General features: G+C 35.9%; 2 protein-coding genes across 3 annotated transcripts in view; one reads left to right on the forward strand and one right to left on the reverse strand.

The window, feature by feature from the left end:
* Nucleotides 1-8,314, forward strand: part of LOC132557577 (coatomer subunit alpha-like) — a 30,576-nt gene extending 22,262 nt beyond the window's left edge. For both annotated transcript variants that reach the window (XM_060222079.1, XM_060222078.1), the window contains exons 23-31: nt 1,425-1,597; nt 1,971-2,039; nt 2,502-2,638; nt 2,992-3,178; nt 3,784-3,894; nt 4,079-4,240; nt 6,047-6,159; nt 6,461-6,542; nt 7,620-8,314. In XM_060222079.1, coding sequence (XP_060078062.1) covers nt 1,425-1,597; nt 1,971-2,039; nt 2,502-2,638; nt 2,992-3,178; nt 3,784-3,894; nt 4,079-4,240; nt 6,047-6,159; nt 6,461-6,542; nt 7,620-7,679 — 1,094 coding nt within the window. In that variant the 3' untranslated portion in view covers nt 7,680-8,314. The remainder of the gene's footprint in view (nt 1-1,424; nt 1,598-1,970; nt 2,040-2,501; nt 2,639-2,991; nt 3,179-3,783; nt 3,895-4,078; nt 4,241-6,046; nt 6,160-6,460; nt 6,543-7,619) is intronic.
* Nucleotides 8,315-11,196: 2,882 nt separating this feature from the next.
* The window catches only part of LOC132557613 (contactin-1-like), a 36,727-nt gene continuing 32,084 nt past the window's right edge, over nt 11,197-15,839 (reverse strand). Inside the window, exons 21-25 of the mRNA XM_060222120.1 lie at nt 15,666-15,787; nt 15,335-15,524; nt 14,200-14,315; nt 12,790-12,967; nt 11,197-11,617 (exon numbers count right to left, since the gene is read on the reverse strand). Coding sequence (XP_060078103.1) covers nt 11,499-11,617; nt 12,790-12,967; nt 14,200-14,315; nt 15,335-15,524; nt 15,666-15,787 — 725 coding nt within the window. The 3' untranslated portion in view covers nt 11,197-11,498. The remainder of the gene's footprint in view (nt 11,618-12,789; nt 12,968-14,199; nt 14,316-15,334; nt 15,525-15,665; nt 15,788-15,839) is intronic.

Raw genomic sequence — 15,839 nt, forward strand, 5'->3', positions numbered from 1 at the left:
TCTATGTAAGAGGATTTTCTGTGTGTCAGATGTGAACCAAATCTATGTAAGAGGATTTTCTGTGTGTCAGATGTGAACCAAATCTATGTAAGAAGATTTTTGTGAGTGTCAGATGTGAACCAAATCTATGTAAGAGGATTTTCTCTGTGTGTTAGATGTGAACCAAATCTATGTAAGAGGATTTTCTCTGTGTGTCAGATATGAACCAAATCTCAGATGTGAACCAAATCTATGTAAGAAGATTTTTGTGAGTGTCAGATGTGAACCAAATCTATGTAAGAGGATTTTCTCTGTGTGTCAGATGTGAACCAAATCTATGTAAGATGATTTTCTTTGTGTGTCAGATGTGAACCAAATCTATGTAAGAGGATTTTTGTGTGTCAGATGTGAACCAAATCTATGTAAGCGGATTTTTGTGTGTCAGATGTGAACCAAATCTATGTAAGATGATTTTCTCTGTGTCAGATGTGAACCAAATCTATGTAAGAGGATTTTTGTGTGTGTCAGATGTGAACCAAATCTATGTAAGAGGATTTTCTGTGTGTCACATGTGGACCAAACCTATGTAAGAGGATTTTTGTGTGTCAGATGTGAACCAAATCTATGTAAGAGGATTTTCTGTGTGTCACATGTGGACCAAATCTATGTAAGAGGATTTTGTGTGTGTTAGATGTGAACCAAATCTATGTAAGAGGATTTTCTCTGTGTGTCAGATGTGAACCAAATCTATGTAAGAGGATTTTTGTGTGTGTCAGATGTGAACCAAATCTATGTAAGAGGATTTTTGTGTGTCAGATGTGAACCAAATCTATGTAAGAAGATTTTTGTGTGTGTCAAATGTGAACCAAATATCTATGTAAGAGGATTTTTGTGTGTCAGATGTGAACCAAATCTATGTAAGAGGATTTTCTGTGTGTCACATGTGGACCAAATCTATGTAAGAGGATTTTGTGTGTGTTAGATGTGAACCAAATCTATGTAAGAGGATTTTCTCTGTGTGTCAGATGTGAACCAAATCTATGTAAGAGGATTTTTGTGTGTGTCAGATGTGAACCAAATCTATGTAAGAGGATTTTTGTGTGTCAGATGTGAACCAAATCTATGTAAGAAGATTTTTGTGTGTGTCAAATGTGAACCAAATATCTATGTAAGAGGATTTTTGTGTGTCAGATGTGAACCAAATCTATGTAAGAGGATTTTTGTGTGTCAGATGTGAACCAAATCTATGTAAGAGGATTTTCTGTGTGTCAGATGTGAACCAAATCTATGTAAGAAGATTTTTGTGTGTGTCAAATGTGAACCAAATCTATGTAAGAGGATTTTAGTGAGTGTCAGATGTGAACCAAATATCTATGTAAGAAGATTTCTCTGTGTGTGTCATATGTAAACCAAGTATATGTTAGAGGACTTTCTGTGTTTGGCAGATGGCTTTGGAGGTGACGATATGGATGAGGATGAGTTAGGAACTGGAGAAGATGGAGGAGGATGGGATGTGGATGATGTTGAGCTTCCTACCGACCTGGACATTGGTACAACACCAACAGCTGGGGAGGAGGGCTACTTTGTACCGCCAACTAAAGGACAGAGTCAGTCACAGGTACCAACACTTTGTAGCAAAATTTTATACATCAAAGATATCTGACAGTGTAATTAGTGGTAGTACAAGCTTACATCAGTCACACAGATACAGTTAAGTTCCTATAGCAATCCAGAAGCTAGGGAGACTTGTCTAGACAGACATCAGTAACCCACATATTAAAGAAGTCTGAATTCTTTATACCAACATATTCAGTTTTCTAATAGTTTTTTTATCATTTGCTAAAATAAATGTTAAATCACAAGTCAGTTTCAATACTAGTCTTTTCCTTTTTACTAGACTCAAGAATGAACAAAACTTAACTCAGGTACAGTTCTGAATTGTTATTTGTGGTCAAATTTAACTTATTATTGTAAGTGACATTCTGTTGTAGGTGTGGTGTAATAACTCCCAGCTGCCTGTCGACCATATTCTGGCAGGATCCTTCGAGACAGCAATGCGGGTAAGTGTGGACATTGTTGTAAGTGTGGTACAGACTGAGTAACATATTTGTAATAAAACCAGGTTTCTGTAGACAAAATCAGACTGGTAAATAGCTAATTTCTCTGGTATTGTTTGTAAAGTCTGTAGAAATCTTACACAGATATGAAAAAGTAAAATCTCGCCTTTCTTCATATATCTTTACATTAATTACATATAAAATTTTGAAAGTCATTTAGGGTTATTAGAGACAATGGTTACTAATTTCAATACATGTTAAAGTTTTCAGTTGAAATTTTCATCAAGGAAATTAGTTTTATACATATCTAACAATACATACAAAAAAGCAGGTGTTTTTTTATGAAGAACAATTGTTATTGATGAATTTTTAGAATGTTTTGCAATTTTTCTTAGAGCTTTGACATAGGCAGTTGCTGGAATAGTCTCAGGTTTTGATATTAATGAAGGTTTTATATGTTTGTAGTTACTACACGACCAGATCGGGGTGGTGAGTTTTGCTACGTATAAACAGCTATTTCTACAGACATACAGCAGAGCAAGGACGTGTTTTCAGGGCGTGCCTACACTGGCTCCAATGTTTGGCTTCCCACATCGTAACTGGTGAGTCCCACAATTCTAAAGCCTTGATATTGAAAGCATTATAACAGGAAGAGAGAACTGATTCCAGATAATGATCTCTAACATGACCTTGTCAGGATCTCATTGTTTCTTTGTTGTGAAGTTTCAATAGTATGAAGGTAGCTCCATCAGTGGAAGATGTAAGGGTTGAATTTATTGTATAACCTTCCTAATCAGCTGGGAGATATACTCAGGTCTTAGTAATGCTATTGTCATGTCATGAATAAAGAATGTCTGTATTTTAGAAAGGATTTTGGAGTTTTAATGTTTGTTATGTGATACTAAAGGACATAGAAATTGAAACAGTTTAAAGACATTGATATCCTATATTATAGGAAGGAATCTGGTGCCAGAAATGGCATGCCTGCTGTTGGACTGAAATTGAACACTCTGGTGCAGCAACTACAGGTAGCCTACCAACTGACCACCTCAGGAAAGTTCCCAGAAGCCATCATCAAGTTCAGAAATATTCTGTTGAGTGTTCCTCTTCTAGTGGTTGACAACAAACAGGAAGTAGCAGAGGTAGGCTTTACCTGTCATTGTGTGGTTGCGAGTCAGCTTTTACTTACTTTTTAATGATTTTTTCAGCACATGATCTCTACTGTTTAATGTGTTTTTATATGGTAATAAGTCCACCATACATGTTGTATACTCAAATTGCTAACAACTGCTACTTCATTGTCCTTTAAAAAAGCCCATTTTCTGATTTTAAATAATGTGTTGATCCTCTGGGCGCATTATGGGATACTTCAGATTTCGTTTATTGAATTCAAATTATTGATTTAAAACAACAGAATTTTTAATGGTAACTAATGTCTTTACATAATAAATTATAGTATTCATCATTTGGTTGTATGCAAGTGAGCTGTATACAACTTGAATATTATCAGATTGTTGGAAATTTTAAAAAAGTATTGCTTTAAATAAAAAAAAGTCAAGCATCAGTGTAGGAAATCAAAAAAAATCTGGCATTTTGTGGTGAATAAAAAAATCTGGTGAAATTGCAATATATAAAAAAAATCTTGCATTTTGTGGTGAATAAAAAAATCTGGTGAAATTGCAATATATAAAAAAAAACTGGCATGATTGCTTTGAGTGTAACAAGATGTCCTGATTGATGCATACAGGCCCAACAATTGATAGAGATTTGTCGGGAATATATAGTTGGACTGTCCATGGAACAGAAACGAAAGGAGCTCCCTAAAGCCACATTGGAGGACCAGAAACGACTTTGTGAGGTAAATCATTCCACTAGATACCAATAGTTTGTTCCTCAAAGATATTTGTTTGTGTTTACACATTTTTTTAACATTGTTAAATGCGATAAGAAATAAAATGATATGATATTTTAAGAAATATCTGGTTTACAGTCAGTAACCAACTTCATTCACTGTGATAAGCATTGTTGTGTTTGTTTTACAGATGGCGGCCTACTTCACTCATTGTAACCTACAGCCTGTCCACATGATCCTCACGCTGCGCACAGCACAAAATCTTTTCTTCAAATTAAAGAATTTTAAAACAGCTGCATCCTTTGCAAGACGACTTCTTGAATGTGGTCCTAAGCCTGAAATAGCTACACAGGTAGATATTGATTAATAAGGTCAAAAAATTGTAAGTAATCTATGTCAGCTATAAAGAGATTTTTGTGCTCCCCAAAGGCAGTGCATATAGTTGCCGCTTTGCTTGTCCATTTGTTTGTCCATCATAATTTTGTGCGGAGCATAACACAAAAACTGTATTAACACAAAACTTCATCTATAGATAGATCTCAGCAAGGAGAAGTACAATGCATAACCATCACTCTCTTTTGCATAAAGTAGGATTTATTACCCTTTGTTATTTTCGTACTTAAATTTTGTATGAAGTATTACACTAAAACTTTAAGTAGTGTAGACCTGAAACTTCATCGGTAGATAGATCTCAATAAGGAGAAGTGCAGTGCACTACAACCATCACACTCTTTTGTATTATGATGTTTTAAACAGCAATATTGGAAAATAATAATTTTGAAAAAAATTAGCCCTTTTGATACTAGCGTGTATTGGAGGAGCAACCATGTGTTCTACTGATTCTCTTGTCTTTTTATAAAGATTATATTTAATGGTGTTGTCCCTATGTTAAAATATGATAGAAAGCAGATTGATTGCACAATAGATTCTGATTAAATATGATACCAACAACAACAACAAAAAATAAATTTCGAATGTTTTAATCATCGGCCATTACCGCTAGTATTACGGTGAATCTTTTTTATTTTTTTCGTTTCCCGTCGGTCGAATAGTGACGGTCTTACTATTGGTCTGGGCTATAATAATGTCTGAATTTCTGCCTCATTTTGATGATGTATCTGTGGAATTCAATGAGTCTTTTTGGGCGATTGTCGTTCTGTTCATAAATCGGACAGCCCATCCCACCGATGCCCAATGTTGGTGACCCCATGACCTCTCTTGATCTGCATGGCCTGCACGTGCAGTTCTGTTGTACTGGCAGTGATGCTGGCATCTTGGCGATCGCATAGAGTTGAACAGCTCTCTCCCACCTGTGTGTTTCGCTGTCGCACCTATGTCAGCCCTTTAGACGGTCTTTTTTTTCTTCCATGCCTTGATATTTCACTCTGGAATGTCGAAGTGGCAATCGGCGGCACAAAACTCAAGTCTCTCGGCGTAGTCAATGGCGTTCGCTGTTTCCCCATGTCGAAGTCGGTGTAAACAATCTATAATTGTACCTTCGGATACCGCGGTAGGTACAGATATGGGGACAAGGTAGGATTGAAACTTTTCAGACAGTTAAAACAACATCGTTTTCTGAGCAATAGTACGCATTCAGCCGAAGCCGGGTGTCCTCAATCTGCTCATACTCAATGTGTTTGTTACCTGTTAAGAACCGTTAATTATCCAATTAACCAAGTCTTTCATGCTTGTTAAGTCAGGCACCGATGTGAATTTGTTTACATACAGTAACCAGTAATCAATTAATCTTTCTGTAGAAAATCTTTTTTTTTTTTTAATCTGACCCCAAAAAAGTACCTGCGCACTATACCCGAGTGCGCACTATACCCGCAAATTTACGGTGTTTGTTGGTTCATTGAAATTAATATATGTAGTTCTCTGTTTAGTTCTGTTTTTTACAATCTATGTGAAATGATGCAGATGGTCATACTTAGATATCTCACAGATTCATGTGAAGGTTAGATCAGTCAGATGACGAGTATTTTCAGTGCAAACCTATACAATTAGAGTTAGCAGGTAATTATCAATATTTGATAGATATAATTAATGATACCCAATTGATAATGAAAGATCAGCAGTTCCCTACACTTATACTCTGGTATTTTAGGTGTTAGATTAACAACATGTTCAGTTAGAGATATTTTATTTCTGCTTGCAGACAAGGAAAATGCTGGCTGCCTGTGAAAAGACCCCAACAGATGCACATGAGTTGAAGTATGACCAACACAATCCATTCGATATCTGTTCTGCAACATTTACGCCTATATACAGGTACGACACTGATAAGACAAGTAGGCATATATTGTATAGACACACTTACATATTACAGGGGTATGTCCATATTAAACCCTTGATTGACATGGAAGGCAACACATCAAAACCCCTGATAGACATGGGGGCTAATATCAAACCCCTGATAGACACAAGAGGCTGCACATCAAACCCCTGATTTTTACTTCTTGTTATCTGAAATGTTCAGTTTAGGCTTGTGCTTCACTCCATCTGGAATTTAAATGAAGCAGTGAAAATATCTGTATTGTTGTAGTTAACTGAAATGTTGTGTTTATTACAGAGGAAAACCTGTTGTGAAGTGTCCACTTAGTGGGGCTTGTTATCATCCGGACTACAAGGGACAGGTGTGTCGTGTAACACAGGTAAGTTTTACTTATCATCCAGACATTAAGGGACAGGTGTGTCGTGTAACACAGGTAAGTTTTACTTTTCATCCAGACATTAAGGGGTAGGTGTGTCGTGTAACAAAGGTAAGTTTTACTTATCATCCGGACATTAAGGGGCAGGTGTGTCGTGTAACACAGGTAAGTTTTACTTATCATCCGGACTACAAGGGACAGGTGTGTCATGTAACACAGGTAAGTTTTATTTATCATCCAGACATTAAGGGGCAGGTGTGTCGTGTAACATAGGTAAGTTTTACATATCATCCAGACATTAAGGGTCAGGTGTGTCGTGTAACACAGGTAAGTTTTACTTATCATCCAGACATTAAGGGGCAGGTGTGTCGTGTAACAAAGGTAAGTTTTACTTATCATCCAGACAATAAGGGGTAGGTGTGTCGTGTAACACAGGTAAGTTTTACATATCATCCAGACAATAAGGGGCAGGTGTGTCGTGTAACATAGGTAAATTTTACATATCATCCAGACATTAAGGGACAGGTGTTTTGGGTAACACAGGTAAGTTTTACATATCATCCAGACAATAAGGGACAGGTGTTTTGGGTAACACAGGTAAGTTTTACATATCATCCAGACAATAAGGGACAGGTGTTTTGGGTAACACAGGTAAGTTTTACATATTATCCAGACATTAAGGGACAGGTGTGTCGTGTAACACAGGTAAGTTTTACATATCATCCGGACAATAAGGGACAGGTGTTTTGGGTAACACAGGTAAGTTTATGTAGAACATTTTGTGAATTTCCTCCTTTTGTGTAAAAGAGCAAAGTGAACAGAACAGAAATAGGGGTAAGGGGTGAGGAAGGAGAGAAATAACAAAAATTGCTGTTGCTAGGATAAACAAGTAGTTCTTCATATATATCTGGATTGTAATTTTGATTGCTATCTACAGTTATGCAGTCATTGGCCTGTTAAATCTACTAATGTTATGTGATCTTAAAATCTGTTATCATTGACGAAAGGTAAGAAAATGTCATTGATTAAATCTTTCTCTGTTAATTCTAGATATTTCATTATAATGTTATACTTTTTCAGGTCACAGAGATTGGAAAGGACTGTATAGGGTTAAGAATTAGTCCGATACAGTTCCGGTAACTGAGTGATTGTTTTACTATTCCATTATACTGATGACAGCAGAACAAGGATACAGACGTAGTGGAAACAGATGTTTTTCTTGAAGGAAGATTTGATTTAATGGAGGAAGGAGGTGAAAGACATGCATCTGCAAACTTAGTTATGATATGAACTAGTAGATATTGAACTGGACATTGAACGGTTAGGACAAATATGATGAGTGAAGACTAAAGGTGGTAAAAAGAGATGTTAAAAGTTATTATATGTTGTGACTGTGATAATAGAGAGGTGATGTGTGGCGACAGATCACAGTGCTGGAAGACAAAAATTTCAGTGTGGCTAATATTCCTATATAATTGAAGTAGTGTTAAAATTAGTACTGTGGGGGAAAAGCCAAAATGTTTCTATCTTTTAAATATACCTGTGTTGATTTAAAGACAGTCTCCTGGATAATTTACATTACAAATGTAGATATATTCTAAATGTTTCCATCTATAGTGAAATCATAAAGAAAAACTGTCATATGTTGTTTTGATTTTCACTACCATATACAGAAGTTAAAATGTGTGTAATATCATTTATAAACACCCAATCATGTGACCTTATAACATTGGAATTATTGCATGACCTTGAATAAAATGTGAATATTCAGTTAGTGATTTAGTTCTCCTTGTGACTTGTTGCAATATCATTACACCTCTTATCAACTTCATGAGGCATACGTTTAAGTGAAGACAAAGACTTCAGATTGTATTCAGTAATTAATTCAGTTATTCTGCTACTGGATAATTTAAACAATAATATAAAATGACTGACCTGTTTTTTACACACCTGATCAAAAGATGGGACGTATTATGTCTGTCGTCGTAACTTTTGTTTAACCAGAGATCATCTCCAATATATTCTAATCAATCACTTTCAAACTTGGTAGGCTTAAAATTATCCAGGCGTACGTCATATTGATGTTTGATATGATTCTATGTTGAAGAGTTACTGCCCCTTGTTTTCATTACATTCATCTTGTCTGGAGAGCTCTGTTGTCAGTCAATTTCTGTTGAAATTGGTAGACTTAATCATGATGACCTGAAGGCGTGATGTCCCGAACAGAAGTTTGATTTGACTGTGGTTGATTACAGCTCCCTGCTTTCTTAATATTGAACTTGTCTGGAGATTTCAGCCAATTTCTTTAAAGATTTTTTAGACTTTAGGATCGTTAAAGGAAATATCCAGCAGTTTTGAATAAGTTATTGCCCTTTGTTTTTTGGTGTTTTTTTTTTAATTTCCATTTGTCTCTTTTAAAACTTGGCATGCTGCAATTTATCTCAAAACATCAAGCAATGGTTTCTCTCTTGGCATTTTGACTCAATATTACAATTTTTGAGATTGTAAATCATGAATATTTCTTTGGCATAGGATGGTCATGTATTGTTCTGTTTCGCACTAAAAAATTGACTCCACACAAAAATTGTTAAAAATGATACAGTTTATTGATCTGTTGACATGTATTAAAAACATCAAAGGAGAATATTGCTCTGACATAACTTAAGGCAACTTTGATCACAGATAATTAGTACAAAAGTTGGATTTCATTTAATATAGACCACCACAATATTCAAAGTGATCCCAGAGAGAAGAATCTCTAGCACCGTTAAACAGTGCGGTATAATTTTTATACTTCTATACATTACATACTGGTAACCAGATAAAACAAAGTAGCACTCTAGTAAGGGAAGGAATTCTGTTCTTGGTGACGTGGATTGTGATACTCTCGGCCAGAGTGTAATGGTGGTCTTCTCCTGTATCCAAAATTATGTTTAGTATAATATTTGCATCATCATTAAAGGGTGTAGTAATGATTGAGTACATTGCACCAAACAAGAATCCATACTTTTCATATTCACAAATTATCTTAGATTTTTAAATCTAGGAATACACTACAGCCTCCATCAATTGTTTCCAGTTGAAGTCATATGTAAATAAAATCAAACGATTCAGTTAATTCCTAAACAAAGAATTGTGTATAATTTGACTGTTCATATTGCTGGATATATGTTACATCTACTGATGACTAACTGGTATCAGTGTGGACTCCATCAGGTTCCATCATCTACTGATGACTAACTGGCACCTGTGTGGAATCCATCAGGTTCCATCATCTACTGATGACTAACTGGCACCTGTGTGGACGCCATCAGGTTCCATCATCTACTGATGACTAACTGGCACCTGTGTGGACTCTGTGCTCCACTATAATTTTATCCACACCTAACAATGGAATCCTGTAGCCTTATTTCGGATGTTATATATAATAATACATAAATGCCATTTTCATGCTATGTGAGGAAGCTAAAAAAATTTAACTAAAAACAAATTGCTGAATAAATGATGAGATTTCTGGTTTTACCAGCTACGAGCCGATACCTTAACAAAAGAAATAGCAGCTGCCAATGGTGCTATCTTAGTATATATTTTGAATGTCTAAGATTATTTCATATTAAGTAGATTATATTCACAGGATCATGAATCAATCTGAAGTTCTTGCAGATGTTTCTTTTTCATGATATTATCCATGATTTGTTCCATCGAAATTAAAGACATTTACAGTACCTTAAAAGAATTTCAGGGACCACAAACGCACATATTAGGTAGAGAAAATTACCTGTAAACATCTCAAACAGAAATGATAATGATATAATAGTTAATGCTAAAGTGATAAGTTTAACACATTCATACAACTTCTGATGTTTACATCACTGCTTATAAATAATTATAACAGAATTAACAACAGTGCTACATCTACAGCAGCAGACAGATCTTATCTGTCCTCAGTAATCATGGTAGTCATTTTACTTACAGAACAAGACTGGTACACGGACAAATACCTTATTTCTCCTTTGTAATAACTACAAATTCATAACTCTGTTACTGAAATTGAAGAAGTTTTGAGGTGTCATTTTCTTTAGTCACTTCATGTCTCCCATCAAATGATTGAAAGACTTTCCTGTTTCCTCTGAACTTAACTTTGACAAGGGTTGTGTGTTCTTCTCTAGGATAAACACACTGCACTTTATATAATTCTTATATCTACATCTCGTATATAAATATCTCTAATCTTATAAATGTTAGACTTTTCTGTTTCCTCTGAACTTAACTTTGACAAGGGTTGTGTGTTCTTCTCTAGGATAAACACACTGCACTTTATATATATGTAATTCTTATATCTACATCTCGTATATAAATATCTCTAATCTTATAAATGTTAGACTTTTCTGTTACCCTCCTTTAAGATATGCTCCAATACAGATACTGAAGCACATCATAAAGAAATTACAAGGCAAAACCTTTGCTCTGCTGACTTAACTTAATAATACATGGTCTTGTCATGTTCCTTTATTTTGTATGGAGGTAGGATTGAAACTATTTAACAGCAACAACAGACTGACCAAAAAATTGTCATGTAAAGAATTATGGAAGTTTGATTCAAACATCGCTCACATCACTGTCAACAGTAAAAAAATACTCTAAAATTTGGTATAAATTGATGCACATTCAGAATGTTTCAAGTAAACATATTCACCTTATTCACTGTACATATTAGACATTCCTTGTTTTCAACCCTTGAAAAAACTTTCATTAAAGCATGCATAAGTATACATAATATGAAATATAGAACTTGATGGCTGGTATGGTACACAACTTATGGACATATTTACAAGTGGCAATGGAATGTTAGAGACAAATGATATGTTATTAACAGATCTATGAAGTTTCTACAGATTCAAATGGATTTAATCACATAGCAATGTGCATGTAGGTCTCTGCAGGCACACTTCTCAGCACTTATTTTTGTAGCAATAATGTCACTATGGCGATACACAGAATAGAAACAAATGATGAGGAATTGATGGATGCTGCAGCTCGGATGTCAGTCAGTGTTGGGTCAACATACACCATACCACCTGTAACAGGAAGAGCCATCAATTACTTCACTGGAAACAATAGATTTATACACCCTTAAAAATCTTACTGGTTAATAGACAATGAAAATATACTCAGGTAAGTTGCTGATTTTTGATGTACATTGAAGGTAAGTATCACATGCATCAATATTAAACTATGGACTATTAAAATACATGTATAGGTCATTAAAAGTATTAAAAGTCAACAAAATTTACCTCTGGCAATATTTATCAATATACATGTCTATAAAAATCAGGTCAATTGGTTGGCCTGGACACTAACAGCTGCATTATTATATGATCTTTAGCTCAAACAACATTTATAACTTCTGAATAATCCTAGACTTTTTGAGCAAACTATTAGCAGTCATTATCTTACTGGCTACCTTATCTTTTAATCATTGAAAGATTAGTATATAGAAATTGTTATACAATATCTTGGATCACGCTTTGTTAGACTATGCCATTTCTTGCATTTCTTTGCTATAATAGTATATATGTGTATTTGGCTAAAGCCATTTAATTGATCAATGTGTATGTATGACAACTTCGGCATTCTGTGATAATCTTAATCCTTGTTATAACTGATATAACTACAGTTTATTGTGTATATATATGTAACTTTTATCTAACACATGAAATTTTACTAACAAGAGGACCAGGTAGAAGATTAGTCTTTGTCTAAACTTGTAATCCTTAGAAAATAAAGATTACTATTCTCATTGGTCAAACCTGTCATATATAAAGACCACTAACAGAATTGGAGATAAGTGACTTTAGATAGACAGGAATTTGTTACATACACATGTGACCTTTATAGACAGATGTTTGTTATATATACATATGGCCTTTATAGACAGGTGTTTGCTATAAACAGGTGACTTTTATAGACAGGTAATTGTTATATATACAGATGGTCTTAATTGACAGATATTTTAAAACACAAATGACCTTTTTGGACAGATATTTGTTATGTACAGATGGGTTTTATAAACAGGTAGTTGTTATATATGGAGGTCTGTATTGACATGAATTTGTAAACAATTTACCTTAATGGACAGGTTAACTACAGATGGCCTTTATAGACAGGTATTTGTTAATGACAGATGACCTTTATCGACAGACATTTGTTAACTACAGATGGACTTTATAGGCGAAACAATATTCCTTACCTAAAGTGAAGTAAACAGTGGGTGATTTTTTCCCAGCACCTCCACCGCTGAAGCCAGCGATTCTCACAGCATACACAATGTTTTTCTTGAGTCCCTGGATGATATATTCTGTAGGTTTGCGGTCTACCTGCACTTCTGTAGCAGTCCTGAAGTTCTCATTGGCTTGCCAGAAGTACACCTATAAACGGTCAAGGAAAGAAGAAAACAATAATTCATTAGCTTCTCCAGTGTATATAATGTTAGTGAGCAGTAACTCCACTGATATATCAGGGTATGGTACACATCCAACAGTAATCTCTCCCATATATCAGGGTATGTTACACATCCAACAGTAATCTCTCCCATTTATCGGTATGGTACGCATCCAACAATAATCTCTCCCATATATCAGGGTATGTTACACATCCAACAGTAATCTCTCCCATATATCAGGGTATGGTACACATCCAACAATAATCTCTCCCATATATCAGGGTATGGTACACATCCAACAGTAATCTCTCCCATATATCAGGGTATGGTACACATCCAACAATAATCTCTCCCATAGCTTGTCACTGAGGTACTGATAACTTACCACATATCCCCTAAGTGTATATTCTGTCACTGAGGTACTGATAACTTACCACATATCTCCTGAGTGTATCTCAGGTCACTGAGGTACAGATAACTTACCACATATCTCCTGAGTGTATATTCTGTCACTGAGGTACTGATAACTTACCACATATCTCCTGAGTGTATATTCTGTCACTGAGGTACTGATAACTTACCACATATCTCTTGAGTGTATATTCTGTCACTGAGGCACTGATAACTTACCACATATCTCCTGAGTGTATATTCTGTCACTGAGGTACTGATAACTTACCACATATCCCCTGAGTGTATATTCTGTCACTGAGGTACAGATAACTTACCACATATCTCCTGAGTGTATATTCTGTCACTGAGGTACTGATAACTTACCACTTATCTCCTGAGTGTATATTCTGTCACTGAGGTACTGATAACTTACCACATATCTCTTGAGTGTATATTCTGTCACTGAGGCACTGATAACTTACCACATATCTCCTGAGTGTATATTCTGTCACTGAGGTACAGATAACTTACCACATATCCCCTGAGTGTATATTCTGTCACTGAGGTACAGATAACTTACCACATATCCCCTGAGTGTATATTTTGACACTGAGGTACTGATAACTTACCACATATCCCCTGAGTGTATATTCTGTCACTGAGGTACTGATAACTTACCACATATCTCCTGAGTGTATCTCAGGTCACTGAGGTACTGACAGGTTACCACATATCTCCTGAGTGTATCTCAGGTCACTGAGGTACAGATAACTTACCACATATCTCCTGAGTGTATATTCTGTCACTGAGGTACTAATAACTTACCACGTATCCCCTAAGAGTATCTTCTGCTACTGAGGTACTGATGCCCCTCCAGGTAATTTTGACTGAATCTGACCCTTGGGAATGGACATGGGTTTCCTGAGGGTAAAGGAATGGAGCTGTGGACAGAAAAGTTAGAGTTCAGATATGTTGATGACTAAACAAATGTTTGCTTCAATGATTTTTTTTTAAATTTAAAATGACAAATTGGTTTTTTTATAAGTTTCTCTACTTTATTCTAAAACCTACAGCAAATACACCAATGCATGAACACCAACGCATGAACACCAAACACATGTACACCAACACATAAACACCAACACATGAACACCAATGCATGAACACCAACGCATGAACACCAAACACATGTACACCAACACATGTACACCAACACATGAACACCAATGCATGAACACCAACACATATACACCAACACATGAGCATCAACACATGAACACCAACACATGAACACCAAGGCATGAACATTAATGCATGAACACCAACACATATACACCAATGCATGAACACCAACACATGAACACCAAGGCATGAACACTAACACATATACACCAACACATAAACACCAACACATATACACCAACACATGAACACCAACACATGAACACCAATGCATGAACACCAACACATGTACACCAACACATGAACACCAACACATGTACACCAACACATGAACACCAACACATATACACCAACACATGAACACCAACGCATGTACACCAAGGCATGAACACCAACGCATGAACACCAACGCATGAATACCAACACATATACACCAACAAATGAACACCAACACATGAACACCAACACATGAACACCAATGCATGAACATCAACGCATGAACACCAATGCATGAACACCAACACATGTACACCAACACATGAACACCAATGCATGAACATCAACACATGAACACCAACACATGTACACCAATGCATGAACACCAATGCATGAACACCAACACATGAACACCAACACATGGCAAGGCTTATTTAAGATTTCTTAAGAAGAAAAATCAAAGAGTAGGAACAAGGTAATGTAAGAAATACACTTGGGTCGATGAAGAGCTGCTTTGGAAATCACTTAAAGAGTAGACTATTTAAACAAAAGAAAAATTGACCTGGATTTTTAGTTTCCTGTGTGTATTTCTCACTGAGGGGGCCCAGGCCTGCGGTATTGTACACTTGTACATCAAACCAAAAGTAACTGTCTGCCTCCAGACCAATCACTAGGCCTGTGTCCCGTTGTCCCTGGTAACGAATGAATTGCTTCAATGGTGGATCTTCAGCATTATTTGGCCAGTAGTTGATCTGTAAATAGATGAAATAATCATCAGCCATGGACAGGAAACCATTTAGATTGAATTGTTGACTTTCTCTAATGGAGCAAGAAAATGGAATCGAGGTGAGACAAAGTCTGTCTAGTTTCTGAGAAAGATTCTACTGACTAACCTGATAACCTCTGACCAGGCCCTTCATTGCTGTCCTGGTGTTAGCTACTGGTGTCCAGAAAACTTCCATAGCTGTCGAGTTAAACCCATCAGCATTGACCTTCTCTGGGGCAGCAGCAGGCACTACAGTGTCAAGGTCACACATAGCGTATACATTTTATAACTTACTGTTTCA

This window comes from Ylistrum balloti, unplaced genomic scaffold, assembly GCF_031769215.1.
Source record: "Ylistrum balloti isolate Yb309-2 unplaced genomic scaffold, AGI_CSIRO_Ybal_v1 Utg370700, whole genome shotgun sequence".
Lineage (NCBI taxonomy): Eukaryota > Metazoa > Mollusca > Bivalvia > Pectinida > Pectinidae > Ylistrum > Ylistrum balloti.